Source organism: Halichoerus grypus, chromosome 6 (assembly GCF_964656455.1).
Source record: "Halichoerus grypus chromosome 6, mHalGry1.hap1.1, whole genome shotgun sequence".
Lineage (NCBI taxonomy): Eukaryota > Metazoa > Chordata > Mammalia > Carnivora > Phocidae > Halichoerus > Halichoerus grypus.
Genome location: NC_135717.1, coordinates 110,775,803 through 110,793,696, shown reverse-complemented (window position 1 = coordinate 110,793,696; position 17,894 = coordinate 110,775,803). Strand labels below are relative to the sequence as shown.

Sequence of the window (17,894 nt, the reverse complement as noted above, 5' to 3'; positions counted from 1 at the left end):
TTAGGCAAAAGGTTTTTTTACTCCAGTGGTGGGAAGTTGTTCGGTGGGGAGGGCCTCCGTTTGGCAGAAAGTAAAACCAATATTGGGGTTTGTAGTTGGAGGATTTTTAATGATTTTAGTGTGCCTGTGAAGATGAGTGTGCTGGTAGACATAAGCATTGCACGGTCTGGTCCCGTGGTTAAAGGTCAAATCAGAAATTATTTAATCTGTAAACGTTAGAACGGGTCTATAGAGTAGAGGGGAATAGTATCGGTATGCTCGGAGTCCTGACGTGTGTGGAGAAGAGCATGGGAAGTAGGGGACATCGGGCTCCGAGGGCCCACAGATGCACATCTGGAAGGACTGTAGGATTTTGTAGGCTATCCCATAAGCATCAAGGAGACAGTTTTAAAGCCGAGACATCCTATGATCTTTTAAGGTATCACTCAATTGGCAGCTTTACTTTTTAAAGATGATTTTGGATTTGAACGAGAAGAGACTGAAGGCCAAGGGACTGAATCAAAACAGCTATATTGTCGACAAAGGATTCGAATGTCAAGTACAGTGCACATAAAAGGGTAAATTGAAGATAATTTCCTTAAAGCTTTTTTCCTCAGCTTTGAGATGGTAAAGCTTGTTCTGTGTGTAATCCGTATGGATAATATTCCTGTGAACATGTGAGAATTCTTGTAAATTTCATTTACATGCCGATTAAATCTTTAAATGGGAAATAATCTGTATCAGTTTGGGGGAATATGGATGTCTTTAGTGTCAGCAGGGGCCATAGTTGATGTAGGAAGCTGGGAGTCCGGGAAAGAGTTCTTCTGGCTTTGAGACCTTACCTTTCTGGGTCCTAACCTAGAGTAGGTAGTAAATGGCTAATGTTTCAGTGAAGGTCAGGTTTCCAGGTTTCCAACTTCAGTATCTCACAGCTATAGGGACCAGGTAGTTATAGGACAAGAGTAAAGCGAGGTGTCATCAGGACACTGAGGTATCCACCAGGACATAGGGGCATGTTTCCGGCAAAAGGTGCACAGGGAATGTGAGACCAGTATTACCAGATCTTTTGTATTTTATAATTTGAAAATCTAGATCTTGTGTGGGGGGTGGGGAAAAAACACAAGAGCTGCATTTGGCTGGTTAGCCACCTGTTTACAAAATCTTAACTTTCCAAGGTCTCTGACCATGGCCAATATTTTGAGCTAATAAATTTGTTAATGGTGTTTTTAAGAGTCAGCTCAAGCTTTTAAATACATAAATAACTACAGAGAACTCACTCTTCTGCCCACCCTTTACTAAAACTACTCTCGAAGATCACTTACGACCTACTTGCCAAAAGTAATAATCTCACCATTTTTAGGGAATATTTCTCACTATTGATTGACTTTTTTTTTTTTTTTTTTATTAAGATTTATTTGAGAGAGTACCCGAGTGGGGGGAGGGAGAGACTCTCAAAGCAGATTTCCCGCTGATCATGGAGCCTGATGCGGGACTCAGTCTCACAACCCTGAGATCATGACCTGTGCCGAAATCAGGAGTCGGACGCTCAACTGACTCAGCCATCCAGGCGCCCCTATTGATCAACTCTTAATGTAATTGTCCTGTACCTTTGGCTTCTGTGACCTAATTTGCTTCCACCTTGGCTTCTTTCTTAGCATTCTTCCCATTTCTGTCCCTGCTGGTTACTGCTCTCCCATCTTCTAAGTTAAGTATTTTTTTTAAATTTAATTTTATTATGTTATGTTAGTCACCATACATTACATCATTAGTTTTTGATGTAGTGTTCCATGATTCATTGTTTGCGTATAACACCCAATGCTCCATTCAATACGTGCCCTCTTTAATAAGTGCTTTTTGTGGCCACTGTTTTAGACCATTTTTAATAGTCTGCATGATTTTTTTTTTCTACTTCCCTAATTAAAGGATACACCCTTTAAATGTTAACTCCACCTTGTTAAGATTAAATCTCAGGCCTACAGTTGTCTGCTGCTCATGTTTTGTTGGGTGTCTCAGTGGCACTTGGATCCAGGACATCTAAATCTTGAAGCCACCACTCTCCTCCACCTCCTTCTCCATCTGTACCCATCCCCACCAAAGAAGCCTTTTTTTTTTTTTTTTTTGGTGGTGGGGAGGTCCAAATTTATCTAAATCCAAACACCTGCTATAATGGAAACTTAGTAAGTGTTACTTTTTGAAAAAGTGCTATTATCTAGAGAAGTGTATTTGGATAACAAATTATCTGCCTCAGGCATTCAGATCTCCCTTTTGCTTTGTTAACTTTTGTACACTTCAGAATATTTTCTTTTTTTTTTTTTTTTTTTTTTAAAGATTTTATTTATTTATTTGACAGAGAGAGACAGCGAGAGAGGGAACACAAGCAGGGGAGTGGGAGAGGGAGAAGCAGGCCTCCCCGCGGTGCAGGGAGCCCGATGTGGGGCTCGATCCCAGGACCCTGGGATCACGACCCGAGCCGAAGGCAGACGCTTAACGACTGAGCCACCCAGGCGCCCCCAGAATATTTTCTTAAGTAGTTATTCTTCAGTCTTACTAGTAAGGTTCTCAAGTTAAGTTTTGTCCCCAAAGAAAAATCCTAAATTGTGAAATTTGACACATTAAGGTTTTGAGATTGTGAATCCCCTGCAGTACGGCTGCCTAATGTGGATTAGAAAAGTGCTCTTCTTGGTCCTCTTACTGATCCTCAAAGTAACTCTGAGCTACGATCGTTCTTACAGATGTGCTCTCTGAGGGGGAAAGCCTAGTAGTGGTGTGACTGTTGTTCCACACACACAGGGCTCTTACTAGTGGACTTTGCCAGTCGCCTGCTTTGCCTTATAACGAAATTTACATGTAGGAGTGTATTCCAAAGAGAAGAACTGATCTGCCATATGTGATGCTTATTTTGTGTTAAATCTGTGACAGTGTCCCAGAGCTTTGAAATTCTATTTTGCCTGAAATCTTATATTATCTAGTATTTCTAATGACGTGGTTAATTCCCACATCAGGTGAATTATGTGAAATGGGTAAATGAGGAAGGGAATCAATATGCTAGGAACCAGAGTCAGAAAGTAACTTCAATCCCTTACATTTTAGGTGCAGTAACAACAGTTCTTTCTAGGAAGAACTACCTGTCCGCTCTTAAGAAAGTTTTTCTAAATCTTTTCTTTATACAAGGATTATTTATACTATATCATTAAACTGGAAAAATTGGGTAGAAATTCATTGTCAGTTTTGAAAGCAAGGTTTTTTTCCCCTTGGTGATTTCTCTGTGCTAGCTTGGAAATGAATAGGAGAGGATTCTGAATCTTAAGGTATAAGAGAAGCTATCCTAATCATAACCCTTAATTGGAGAGTAAGATCTGCCAGTGTCTTGAATATAATTGTGTCCTAGTACTTTAAATCAGTTACAATTTTATTTCCTTCCATGGTTTGTAAAATAAGAGCTTCTCATTTGCTGCTAGTTTTAGTTTTTAGTTTTTAGTTTTTTTACTCCTTATTCTGGTTCATGTAAACCTTATTCTGGTTCATGTAATTATCGAATCTGCTGAGGAGGGACTGAGACTATGAGACTATGAGACTATTCTGGTTCATGTAAACCTTATTCTGGTTCATGTAATTATCAAATCTGCTGAGGAGGGACTGAGACGATGAACCCTTTGAAATATACTCTGCATTTATTCTGTTCTACCTCCATTAAGAATTTTTCCATCTTTGCTTTAAGTTGGTGCACTTCCTGTTTTTGAAATTCCTAGGTAAGGTTTCTAGTCCCTTTGCAACTTGGTAAAGTTCCTGTGAGTTTTCACTTGACAGCAATGTAAGCCTCCACTGCTGGGATTGGATACATTTCCATTTACCCTCCTAGCAGTGCTTATTCTTCAATGATCTACCACCTTGTATGTCCTTTGGCTTGTTTCATATTTCGTCAGTTAGTCTTTATGCAATTTTCCTTAATTTTTTCCTTCCATACCATCTCAAATTTATAAAAAAAACAAAAAACAAAAAAACCCTGCTTTACGCTGTGAATTGTGCAAGACTGTTGAATCTCAGATCTGTACCTCTGAAACAAATAATGCAATATATGTTAAGAAAGAAAAAAAGAAGAAGAAGAATGTAGCAGGAGGGGAAAGAATGAAGGGGGGGAAATCGGAGGGGGAGAAGAACCATGAGAGACGATGGACTCTGAAAAACAAACTGAGGGTTCTAGAGGGGAGGGGGTTGGGAGGATGGGTTAGCCTGGTGATGGGTATTGAGGAGGGCACGTTCTGCATGGAGCACTGGGTGTTATGCACAAACAATGAATCATGGAACACTATATCTAAAACTAATGCTGTAATGTATGGGGATTAACATAACAATAAAAAAATTAAAAAAAAAAAGAAATAAAATAGAATATAAAGGAGAAAAAAAAAAACCCTGCTTTACTCTAAATAGGAGTTGATTTAAATACTTAAGATGTTCTTCATTTATGCAAATAAAAATATGATTAAAAATATGATTAGTCATTCATTTTTAGGTCTTTCACTAATTGTACATTCTTAGACTCTTGCTTTGTTGAAAATTGCTATTAAATTGTTTTATAATTAGCATCTTAATTATTTTTTTGTGGCTAATGTACCTGCTTACAATTTTGTAAGATTAAGAATGTGGTCTCTGGAATCCCGAGCTATGGACTAGCTCACAATTTAGGGGCTATATTGTTCTGCATGTAATTAACACTGTCTTGCATTGTTCTTAAATTTGTTATATACCTCTGCTGTCCCACCTATTTGAAGATTTTGTTTGTTCCTGAAGGTAAAAGGTGGAATTTTATTCCATTTTTTTTTTTTTTTACATTCTTCGCAGCAACTAATACTGCATTATGTATATAATAACTGCTGCACAAACAGATGAGGACTGGTTAGTATCAAAGTAACCTTTCTGCTCAGTCAGGTATGTAAGACAAGGTTCATTCAGAAGATGATTTGGGGCCTCATACGAAGATGTAGATCAGATGGGGAAGTCAGAGAAGGCTAACTTGAAAGAATTACTCCTTACCTGAGGCCCAAAAGCTGAGCAGGAATTGGTCAGAAGAAAGGGAGGGCAAAAAGTATTCTAGATGGAAGCAACAGCATTGCAAATGCCTGGAGAGGAGACGGTGCTTGAACCACTTAGGGAACTAAAAGTAGTAAATTGTGGGATACCAGGAGATGGCAAGATGATGTGATGCTGGAGACGTAAGGAGGGGCAAGCCAATGAAGGTATCTGTAAGCTTTGTTAAGGGATTTGGGCTTTAACCAACACTAATCCAGTGAGTATTGGGAGTTCTTTACCCCAGTAGTTCAAACTAAGGTCCTGGTATAGGGTCTGATTGTTTTTTTGTTTTGTTTTGTTTTCTCCCCTGACCTGACTTGGCCTGGATCATTTGCTGTTATTGGTAGCAGAGCTGTAATCAGCCCAACCGACCCTGCTTGTGGGGTCAAGACGATGCAACTGGAATCATAGGCTGAGTGGGGGTGCAGGTATCCAAATTGAAACTGGGGACTGTTAGACGAATAGATGCTGGGTAGAGAAAACGAGAATGTGCACCAACAGGTGAAGAATTGTGATTAGTATTGGGAAAACTGAGGTACTTTGAGCACTACAAAAGGAGATGCCCAAAACATGGAAGTACAGAATGAAGGATATTCTTGACATCAATAGATTAATAGCTAAACTTTACTTGTGCTGAGAGGTGGAATGGATACAGGACTGAGCTATTAGTAACTAACATACAGGACCAGTAACATTCTTAGTGTGAAACTGTTTCTCGGGTTTTAGGTTAACTCACTTTTCTACTGCTGTATCCAGTAATTCTGTATATATTTTAGCAAATTGGGATTATCCACTTGGCTTTTTGGGACACACATTCCTCAATTGGAAGGCCAAGGGTAATATTCAGGTTATGATTTTCAAAATCTGATCTTGCAACAGCAAATAGAAATTTCTGAATTCTCCTTAGTATATCCTCTACTAGTCCTGGAAGCCTCAGTTCATAGCATTCAGCTGGGAAGAAGATCGATGGTGTAGGGTCAATAGTCTGCCCTTTTTCTCCCACCTCCTGGTGGGCTGGGAGAGGGAGAAGGAAAGCAGGAGGAGCGCAGTGGTCAGACATGTTCAGGTTTTCCTGTTCCACGTGTGTAAGTGAAAAAAAGGCTGCTAAGGGGAGATTCTTCTTGTTCTGCATTAATAACTCTGGAGGCTGAGGCCTCAACCTTGCCCCAACATGGATTTGTTTATTCATTTGTTCCTTCATTTGTAAAATATTTATTGAGTACCTCTTTCACTGAAGCTACAAAGGTGCTGGGGCCTGTTTAACATGTCCCATAACCAGCCTGTACAAGTATGGGGAGGGAGGGAGGGAGGGTGTAGGAGATGAAGTCACAGAGGTAGTGGGAGGCTAGATTGAGTAGTTAATGGGTGGATCCAGGTTGTGGGGCCTGAAGACTAAACAGATGGGGGGCGCTTTAAGAAAAATTATGAATGTAAAATCTCTAGGATTCTTTTCAAGGCCTTGGAAAGGGATTTTGTAAGTGAGAGGCCAGAAGTTTAAGCTGCTTTTGGTTCATGGTGAATCCACCCCAACACATAGGACATTGTAAATCACAGTAAGGATTTTGGCTCTGATATTGGAAGGATTTTGAACAGAAGAAGGACATTGATCAGCCTACATTTTAAAGGGATCACACAAATTGTTAAATGGAGAAAAGACCAGCAGAACAAGGGAAGAGCAAGGAGGGTTAGGAGGATACTGCGGTAATCATGCCGAGCAAAGATGAGGTCTTGGATTTAGATGTAGCCATAAAGTTAGAAGTAGCCACATGCAGTATATGTTTTGATGGTCAAGCTGACAACTGGGGGTGAAGGTGAGTGTTGAGACTTAAGAGTGGTCAGATTATTCTAAGTAGTTTTTTAATTTTTGCCTGAGCAAATGGAAGGATAGAGTTTTGCTGAGAATGGGGAAGGCTGTGGGAACTACAGGTTTAGAAGGAATATCAGGAGTTTTTTTGTTTTTTTGTTTTTGTTTTATATTTTGGGTTTGAGCTGCTAGTTAGATGTCCAGAGGGAGGTAAGTCGAGTAGGCAATAGATAAGTTGGAAGTTTGGTAAGGGGGTCTGGACTTGAAATAAGAGGAATTAGAGTATCCTCCTATATTCTAAGGCTGTATGAATTCGCATAGGGAATAGACTAGAATACAGAAGAGAAAGTCTAAGAACTGAACTGTGGGGCATGCCAATGTTTAGCACTGGGGGAGGCGAGGATTAAACTAGGAAAATTTAAGAGAAGAGGCCAGGAAGATAGTAAGAAGACAGGAATGTGTGCCCCAAAGCCATGTGAAGACTTCTCAAAAAAGGTAGGACAGATTAATTGGCTAAATGGTAGGAATTCAAAGAATATGAAGATTTGAAACCTATTATTGAATTTTGCAAAGTAGGATGATTGGTGACCTCAAATGTGCTAATTGAAATGGGTTCAATATTCTTGGCATGAATTAAACTTAAGTATTGTGAAGAGACTTAGATGAATTATTTTTAGACTGCTTTTGTTGGGAACTAATCCTGTTGTGAAAACCTTCTTTAAAAAAGTCCTATGTTTAAACTTTGGGATATAGCAATAAATAACCTATCTGAAAATAAGAGCTCAATCTGTCAATTTTAAATTATTTTTGTCAAAAATCCCAAAATAGTGCACTTAAAAAAAAACTATGAAAAGCAATAGTAAATAAAACTTCATTTTGTTAAAGTTAACAGATACTTCATAGGAACTTTAAAAATGTATCACTTTTATTCAGAAATGTGTCCCTATATGTAGATTCATTTTGGACTTCTGTTGGTCTATTCAATGTGCTACTACCGTACTATATTTAAAACAAACAAACTCTAAGTTCTGAAATGTGGTAGAAGCCCTTGACTTGGTCAAGATTGTCTTGGTTATTTACCCTTTGCATTTACATATAAATTTTAGAATCAGGTTGTTGGTTTCTGCAAAAGGAAAAAAATTTTAGATTTTATTGATCAAGAGATCAGTTTGGTGAAGTGATATCTTTATAGTGTGTCTTGTAACCCATCAATATGGTATATCCTCTATTTCCCACATAATAGTTTATACATCTTTATAGAGGTGTTGTGTATCTTTTTGTTACTGAGTATTGGGTGAGATTTTTTTAAGTGGTATGATTTTTAAAATTTCATTTTTTTCTACATAAAAATGCAGGCAATTTTTGTTTTTAATATTCAACCTTGATCATATATTCTGATAGCTTATCTGTTGATGCTTTTGGATTTGTACATGAACAATCATGTAGACAGCTATTTCTTTCCAATCTCCCTACCTTTTATTTCTTTTCTTTTATTGCACTGGCTAGGATTTCTAGAATGAAGTTGACTAGACATGGCAACAATGAAAATCCTTGCCTCATCGCCAACTTTAGAAGGAAAGCTTTCAACATTTTCTAATCTGTGCAATGTCTGTGGAAGTTCCCCTACATTTCTAGCTTAAGAATTTTTATTATGAATGGATGTTGAATTTTATCAAAACTATTTTCCTCTACATATACCACGATGATCATGTATTTTTCTCCTTTTGTTCAGATAATTGATTTTTTTTTAAAGATTTTTATTTTTTAGATTGTGCGTGAGCAGGGGGAGGGGCAGAGGCAGATGGAGAGGGAGAGAAACTCAGACTCCATGCTGAGCGTGGAGTCCCACACACGCTCAATCCCATGACCCTGAGATCATGACCTGAGCTGAAACCAAGAGTCAGACACTTAACTGACTCAGCCACCCAGGTGCCCCCAGATAATTGATTTTCAAATGGCAAGTCCACTTTGTTTTTACCAGACTGGGTTTGGTAATTTCTTTAGAATTTTTGTATGTGTGTTCATGTGTCAATTTGGTTTGCAATTTTTCCCTTGTGTTGAAAGCAAGAAGATGGCCTATTGAAGGGAATGATTAAAATGATGGGTATGTGAGCCGTATAAGGATGTCCTCATTTTTGTTTTGCTCACTTAATATTATAGATCTACTGACTAAACAAGCGAAAATAACTCAGTAGACTTGTGGAGAGCAAGAACTGTAAATTTTTCTATCTATAGTTTTAGATTACTAATCAACCATATAGCTCATTTTACAGTTTTCCTTTGGTCTACCAAACACAGTTTAATTGCAAATGCTTAGTGAAGTACATTTTAATCTTTGGCTCTCTACTGCTTACCCATGTGATAATTCCTCATGAAAAGGAAGTAAGACTTTAATTATTTGCAATTAGAATCTGATTTAGTATTGCTGCCCTATTTAAAGACCTGGAGACGGGAGATTGGGCTGCTCTCACAATGAGTACAAATCCAGGGGAAACTGCACAAGCATGGTCCATGCTCTTGGCTGGTACCTGCCTGTGTTCTACTGTTTGTGAAGATCATTACTGCTGGAGTAAGAGTTGGGCCCATTGCCAGGTCAGGCGACAGATACACTGTTTCATGTGGAGAATATCCAGACCTTTGGACCTACCCCCAAGAAGGCTGCTTTCTTGGGCTTTTCTTTCTTGGAAGAGAGCCAGAAAACTGAAGGGATAAAACTCCCTCATTGTGACCTGTTAGTCTGCAGTCTACAACTTTCTTTGCATATACATAAATGTACCTAGATGTTAGGTTAACATCCTGATGTCAAGATTGACAAAAACATTCTTTTTAAAATGCAGTGATTGATTAAATTCTGAGATGTACCATAAAATACCTATTTGAAAATAAGAATTCAGTTTATCAATGACTTAAGTTTTTTTTTCCCATGTATCTCAAACCAAAATTAGTGGACTTAATAAAAGCTGACAAAAGCAATATGAATAAGTTAATTCCATAATATAGATATTAAGTACTATTATGATTTCAGAGTTTTAATTTTTAACATTTTATAGTCAGTGACTGGCTTTCATTAGACCTAAGTTTTTTAATGTTAAAATTACTTTGAAAAATACCATTAGTGTTTTCTTCTTAAAAAATCTTAAGCAAATATCAAAGATTAGAAGAATATTTCACATGAGAATTCTACTTTCAGTCAAAAGTTATTTCAGGAATGACAGATCTAGGAGGAATAAATTATAATGGCCAGACTAGCATTTGACAAGAATGAGTTAAGGTAGAAGGTTAGATTACCTTTTTGATTTTTGGGAGTTATAACTTTATTATCCCAAAAAACATTCAAGACAAACTAATAGGAAATACTCATACTGATATTTTTAACAAGTTAGTACTAGTGTGGAAAAATAGTATTACACCAATACTTGAATGGTGATAGAGCAAAGAGAGGTTTTAATAAATTACAAATGCCCACTTTAATCTAACTGCATTTTGGGAGGTATTAGAATAGTTAATACTTAAAATGACCTCAGTGCATTTTTGGAATGATTCCATAGCACGAGGCAGACTGTCCAATAATGTGGGAAATCTTGTAGTTCTGGAGCAACTCCTCTAAAGTTTGGACAACAGTTAAAAGGTTATGTGTTAAATCATGAGAAGTGGTGGATTGGCTGGGCAGCTCAGTCCGTTAAGGGTCTGACTCTTGGATTTCAGTTCAGGTCATGATCTCATGGTCGTGAAGTTGAGCCCCGCATTGAGCTCCATGTTGAGTGTGGAGCCTGCTTGGGATTCTCTCTCCCCTTCTTCCTCTACCCCTTCCTGCCCCAACCTGCGCACCCTCTCTCTCCCTTAAAAAAAAAAAAAAAAATCATGGTAAGTGGATATGGGTTAGAATTGGATTGCCATGAAGGCTCATCTGAAGGTAGAAAGATAAGATTAATAAGGTAGAATTCTGTACTATTGTCAGTTTTATTAGTGTTATGCTATATTCTAACTTCAGCCACACTTGCAAAAAAAACACACTAGAGATCAGTGTTCAACATGAATTCTGAATAAGTGATTTTTCTTTAAAGAATGAAATGTTACATTTATTTGCATTTTCAGATACTATTTTCAGATAAATTTAACTCCTGAGATTTTCAAACCCCTTCAAGAAGCCATAGATTAGGAGTTTGGAATATCATAATTGGCATGTGTATAGTTGTCCCTTTAAATTCTTACACTTGTGTCAGTTGTCTAATTTATCTTAGTCTCACTTTGCTTAGAATTTCTGATAAGGGACAGGATTTGAAGTTGTGGAAAAAGCACTTCATAAAATACAAAAGATTACACAGTTTTTCTATACCCTTCGAGTGTAAAGGTTGGGATGCCAAAAGCTCGAAAGAGACCGCCAGTGCATGTTCCTTTCCAAGAAAGATAATCCTAAAGATTTTGAATTTATGAATGAATGTGTACCTGTTTTCAACTCCTGATCTGTGTAAGGATTCTTGATTCAGCTTGTTAGGGAAACCTGTCTTCTGCATCTTTGGAGTGAACTGATGGGGTGGCTTCTTGAGAATGTAGGTGAAGAAAGGGTATTTACTCTAATGCTTGACTTGTGTGCTCTTTGTCATGTCAGCCCACATAGCAGATGGAACTAGGATTTCTTGCTGGGTGTAGGATTAACGGGAATAATTTGGGGGTTTCCAGTGTTCTTTTTTTCTTTCAGGGCCTCTAGAGTGAAAGGACAGTACTGGATCTGTCCCAAGTCTATGCACAGTAGAGCTGAATGACTTTATATTCAAATCTTGGCTCAGCTCTGATTCTGTAATTCAAGAAGGACTAGACCCCATATATTTATGAATATGACTAGCTAGTTCCTCTTTTAGTTCTGTAGGAGACAGCATTTTCCGTTATGACCCTGGTTACTAAATTCTTAACATTCTACACGTATTACCACATATGACCTTTAGAAGAGTCATGTGATCTGGAATTCTCATGTAATATTGAGGAAATCTGAATTCATTTCTTTGTTATGCCATTTATTTGGTGGCTACTGAAATTGCGTGTAACCTGTGTCACATGTCTGTTTTAAAATGTGCACTATAATAGAAACTGATTCAGGGATGCAATGAGGACTAGTGATGTAATGATTCTTTTATGTTTCAAGTTTTGGCTGGTCACGGGCAAGTCCATATTCTGTACATTTATTGCTAGTAGGTGGGGTTCTAATTAACTGGGGAACCTCTTTGAAATAAAGCTTTATAAAATACTTTATAAGCTATGTGCTATAATTCTATAAGGGTGGTGGTGATTTCTAAAATTGACAAATCATGGAGACTATAGATTTTCATAAGTCTTTGTATTGAATACTAATATTTTAAAAAATATTCCAGAGTTATTTTATTACCTGTTACCTGGATAGTTGACTTTAACTTTCCTGTTCCCCACTTTCTTCACATATAAAATGTGGATACTAATAGTACCTACCTTACGGAATTAATAATAAAGGAGATAACTTATATGAAGTATACCAGTATCTGGTACATGGTAAATTACTCCTTAAGTGCTTATTAGGTTTATTATTGTTCATAGTAGTATTAATAATACAACTCCATAGCATGGCATAATAGGACATATAATCCAGAAAAGTTTAAATCTTGAGGAAATAAGTTAGATTTCATAATATCTGATATGATCACTATTTTAGGGCACACACAGTTCTTTGAACCGGGAGCCCTGTTGGCCATTTAACAAGTGGTTTAAATGCTGACGATCCAGAATAAGCTTCATTTGATTTTATGCTCGTTTTCAAAATAGTTACATGCTATTGGAGAAGTATAAAATTTGTTCATGCGGTCAAATACAGAGCATTAAGCATCAGTTCTAACCTATGTAGAGACCAGAGTATTTTACTTGCTATCAGGAAAATCAAAAGCAATCTCTCCATCTTTGAATTGCTGCTATTGTACATCACAATTAGAAGTATTCATACCCTGAATTTCTGGTCTTACAAACCTTTTGTCCCTCAGTGTGTTCCTTTCTTCCCTTTCTCTCCCAATTTTCTATCCGTCCTTTTTCCTAATTTTTTTTCTCTCCATGAACATTTGTTGAGCACTTACAAAAGGCATAACCATTGCCCAACAGTGTTCTTAGTGTTTAAAGAGTTTATAACTTGCTGGTAGTGCTGGTATGACAACCTTGTTTAGTGGTGGGCTGTGGGGAAGGACTTGGACTTATGGTCAGTGTGGATCAGTGGTAATTTCTTGAGATAAAAGGGATGCTCCTGAAAGTGAATTTTTTGGATGTGAATGAAGGGGGGTGGGACAGGGATTGAAGTTGGTGAAGCCATTTTGGAGACTTTGTTTAATTTTGCATTAATTATTCTAATATTCTAAGGTGAGAAGGACCTAAAAGAGTTTAGAGACCTGGATACTGTTGACAATAGGAACAAAACAAGGAAAAAATTTAGTATATGTGCTGCCGAAGCGAGCACAACAAGGAAAAAATTTAAAAGCGAAATGGCAAAACAAGGTGACCAGATACAAAGGGTAAAAGGACAGGAAGAACTCAATGGTAGTGCATGGTTTAGCGTGAGTTAAGCATATTAGGAAGTTACTACTCATAATAATAGAGCAAATCTGGGAATAAGAAAAGAAAATTAGGGCGCCTGGGTGGCTCAGATGGTTAAGCGTCTGCCTTCGGCTCAGGTCATGGTTCCAGGGTCCTGGGATCGAGCCCCACATCGGGCTCCTGGCTCGGCGAGGAGCCTGCTTCTCCCTCTCCCTCTGCCTCTCTCCCTGCTCATGTTCTCTCTCTCTCTCTCTGTATCTCTGTGTCTCAAATGAATGGATAAAATCTTTAAAAAAAAAAAAAATTAAATAATGTATAATTTGAATATGAAGTGCCAGTAGGGCATTTATGTAGAATTGTGGGTTTCTAATTACATTGTTTAACAGAAAATTTTTTAGTTGTTTATATTAGGGATTATTTTCAACAATCTCCTTGCATTCTATGATACACTATTAAAAGTGTTATATTTAAAGATGTAATTAAATTTTTTTTTTTTAAAGAATTTATTTATTTATTTGACAGAGAGAGACACAGCGAGAGAGGGAACACAAGCAGGGGGAGTGGGAGAGAGAGAAGCAGGCTTCCCGCAGAGCAGGGAGCCCGATGTGGGGCTCGATCCCAGGATCCTGGGATCATGACCTGAGCCGAAGGCAGACGCTTAACGACTGAGCCACCCAGGCGTCCCCCTGTAATTAAATATTTTATGTTCTAGTGGGCAGATTATCCATTGTATGATGTTCTTGATTTGATGGGTATGGTTTGCTCTAAATTATTTTTGGGTCATAACACACTTGCTATTAATAAAAGATGGCACATCATTTTAGCATTTGACTTGGAACATAAATAAAGACAAGTATTTCATAAAGATGACGTAATTGACAAATGAGCTTTGAATAATGCCCGGTTGGGTATTCGGAAAGGTCATTTTATCATTTGTTACACTGCTTAATTATGAATATCAAAACATAATGAGATTAAATGTTTAGCCCATAAAAGTTATAGATGCTGTTTTTAAAAACATGGGTAACTAAAAAATTACAATAATAAAACAAATTTATTGTAATGGCTTAATGGACACAGAGATGTTAAAGAATTAAATAGTTCTACCCACCTTATAGTCCCCCTCCAATACTGCAATGTTAAAAGTTTGAGGTGTATACTTATATACCTTTTTGGCTCATTATATAAATTTTTATGGCTAAAAACTTGTGTATTCTTTGGAAGTGCTACAAAAATAAGATCATACTATACATATTACTGACACTTAAATTTTTACTTAAAAAAAAAAACACATGGACATCCGTATCAGACCCACAGACCTAATTCATTTTTTAATAGCTGGATAATATTTCATTATTCAGTTTTTCCTGTGTTGAGGTTGTTAATCTGAAAAGTCATAAATTGAGTCTCTTGGGACTTTAGTTATAAAAGCCATTTATATGCAAAAGAAAAACAATGAAAACTTTCTTCCTAATATTCATACTGTATATTTCATTTTATTGTCTTACTGCTTTAGGTAGCATTACCAAAACAATACTACATGGTAGTAGTGAGAGAGGTCATATTTTAATACCTATTAGTTTGGTATGTTACTATTTAAGAATTTAATAAAAAATACCATGAATATATGAATCAGTATGAAATGCAGGACTTGGAGAGCAACCCATATGCAGCCTCTTGAACAGTCATGCTGTTTAAAAAAAAAAGACTTGGATTTTGATTTTTCTTAGGGCAATCTATGAAATTGAATATTTTATTACTAGTAATAGTAATCCTCATGATACTGCTGTATAATAACACTGTTTAACTTCTTTTTATCCTTGTATTTCACATTGGAAGCAGATGTGTATGTATTAAATTTTTGGCTATCTATTTTGTGCAATATTTTTAGTCCCATCTGACTTAATGGCTCTGCATTATATTCTTTTTTTCCCCCCAGAAAGTCAAATAAAGCAAACCACTTTACCCCTTCACAACCACAGCAACATGAACGAAGATCTTAATGTAAAGAAGGAAATGGTTTTAGGGTATCCTTCAAAAAATAAATCCTTGGAAGATGAAAGAAGTCAATTACATTCCAGGAAAAAACGTTTCTTATCCTATCCAAGATACGTGGAAGTCATGGTTACAGCTGATGCTAAAATGGTTCATCATCATGGACAGAATCTGCAGCACTATGTACTAACTCTAATGTCAATTGTAAGTAAACTCATCCTTTAAGCTTTCTAAGATGTTTAATGTTTTCTTCACAGTTAACTGAGTTACTTGAGCAACTTTTTAACACTTGAAAATCTCTGAAAACACTTATTAAAAATACTTGAATTATTCTTTATCATGTGAATACTTTCTACCCCTTAGTGAAGGGTAGCACTGATCTTTTGCCCCTTGAATCTGATTTTTAAACCCTCTTATTTCTGAACAGAAGGAAGGGGATACTATTTTGCTGTTGCTACACTTGCCAAATCAGAAATTAGAGCAAATGATATTTTGTTTTTTAAGTTTTTAATTCCAGCATAGTTAACATAGTGTTATATCAGCTTCAGGTGAATAAGTATAGTGATTCAACCATTCTATACATTACTTAGTGCTCATTGTGATAAATGTACTCTTTAATCCGCATCACCTATTTCATCCACCTCCCTCTCTGGTAACTATCAGTTCTCTATTGTTAAGAGTCTATTTCTTGGTTTCTTTCTTTTTTTTTTTTTTTCCTTTGCTCGTTTGTTAAATTCCACATGTGAGTGAGATCATATGATATTTGTCTTTCTCTGACTTAATTTGCTTAGCATTATACTCTCTAGCTCCATCCATGTTGTTGCAAATGGCAAGGTTTCATTTCTTATGGCTGAGTAATATTCCATTGTGTGTGTGTGTGTGTGTGTGTGTGTGTGTGTGTGTGTGTATACACACACCACCTCTTCTTTATCCATTCATGTATCAGTGGACACTTGGGCTATTTCCATAATTTGGCTGTTGTAAATAATGCTGCCTTAAACATAGGGGTGTGTGTATCTCTTTGAATTAGTGTTTTTGTATTTTTGGGTAAATACCCAGTAGTGTGATTACTGGATTGTAGGGTATTTCTATTAACTTTTCAAGGAACCTCCACACTGTTTTCTATAGTGGCTATACCAGTTTGTCTTCCCAGGAATGGTGAAAGAGGGTTCCTTTTTCTCCACATCCTCACCAACACTTGTTATTTTTTGTGCTTTTGATTTTAGCCATTCTGACCGGTGTGAGGTGGTCTCTCATTGTAGTTTTGATTTGCATTTCCCTGATGATGAGTAATGTTGAGCATTTTTTCATGTGTTGGCTATCTGGATGTCTTTGGAGAAATGTCTGTTCATGTCCTCTGCCCATTTTTTAATTGGATTATTTGTTTTTAAGGTATTGAGTTGTATCAGATCTTTATATATTTTGGATACTACTCTTTATTGGATATGCCATTTGCAAATATCTTCTCCCATTCCATAGGTTGCTTTTTAGTTTTGTTGATTGTTTCCTTTGCTATGCAGAAGCTTTGTAATTTTTTTTTAGAAGCTTTGTATTTTGATGTAGTCCCAATAGTTTTATTTCCCTTGCTTTAGAAGACATCTCTAAAAAAACTGTTACTATGGCTGATGCCAGAGAAATGCTGCCTGTGTTCTCTTCTAGGATTTTTATGGTTTCAGGTCTCACATTTAGGTCTTTAATCCATTTTGAGTTTATTTTTGTGCACGTTGTGAGAAAGTGATCTGGTTTCATTCTTTTGCATGTAGTTGTCCAGTTTAACCAGCACCATTTGTTGAAGAGATTTTTTTCCCATTGGATATTCTTTCCTGCTTTGCTGAAGATTAATTGACCATATGGTTGTGGATGTATTTCTGGGTTTTCTGTTCTGTTGATCTACATGTTTATTTTTATGCCAGTACTGTATTATTTTAATTACTACAGCTTTGTAATATAACCTGAAATCTGGAATTGTGATGTCTTCAGCTTTGGTTTTCTTTTTAAGATGCTTTGGTTATTCAGGGTCTTTTGTGGTTCCATACAAATTTTAGGACTTTTTGTTCTAGCTCTGTGAAAAATGCCATTGGTATTTTGATAGGGATTGCATTAAATGTGTAGATTACTTTGGATAGTATAGGAATTTTAACAATATTTGTTCTTCCAGTCCATGAGCATGGAATGCCTTGCCATTTCTTTGGATCTTCTTGAACTTTTTTCAACAGTGTTTTATAGTTTTTAGAGTATAGACCTCTCACCTCTTTGGTTAAGCTTCCTAGATACTTGTTTTTTTAGAACACCTGTAAATGGGATTATTTTCTTGCTTTTTCTGCTGCTTCATTATTGGTGTATAAAAATGGAACAAATTTCTGTACATTGATTTTTGTATCCTGTGACTTTACTGAATTCATTTATCAGTTCTAGTAGTATTTTGGAGTCTTTAGGGTTTTCTATATATAGTATCACCCCATCTGCAAATAGTGAATGTTTTACTTCTTAACAATTTGGATGCCTA

At 36.7% G+C, this 17,894-nt stretch overlaps 1 protein-coding gene across 1 annotated transcript in view; it reads left to right on the top strand.

The window, feature by feature from the left end:
- Positions 1–17,894, top strand: part of ADAMTS20 (ADAM metallopeptidase with thrombospondin type 1 motif 20) — a 166,944-nt gene that overhangs the window by 16,075 nt on the left and 132,975 nt on the right. The window contains exon 4 of the mRNA XM_036065623.2: positions 15,333–15,592. Coding sequence (XP_035921516.2) covers positions 15,333–15,592 — 260 coding nt within the window. The remainder of the gene's footprint in view (positions 1–15,332; positions 15,593–17,894) is intronic.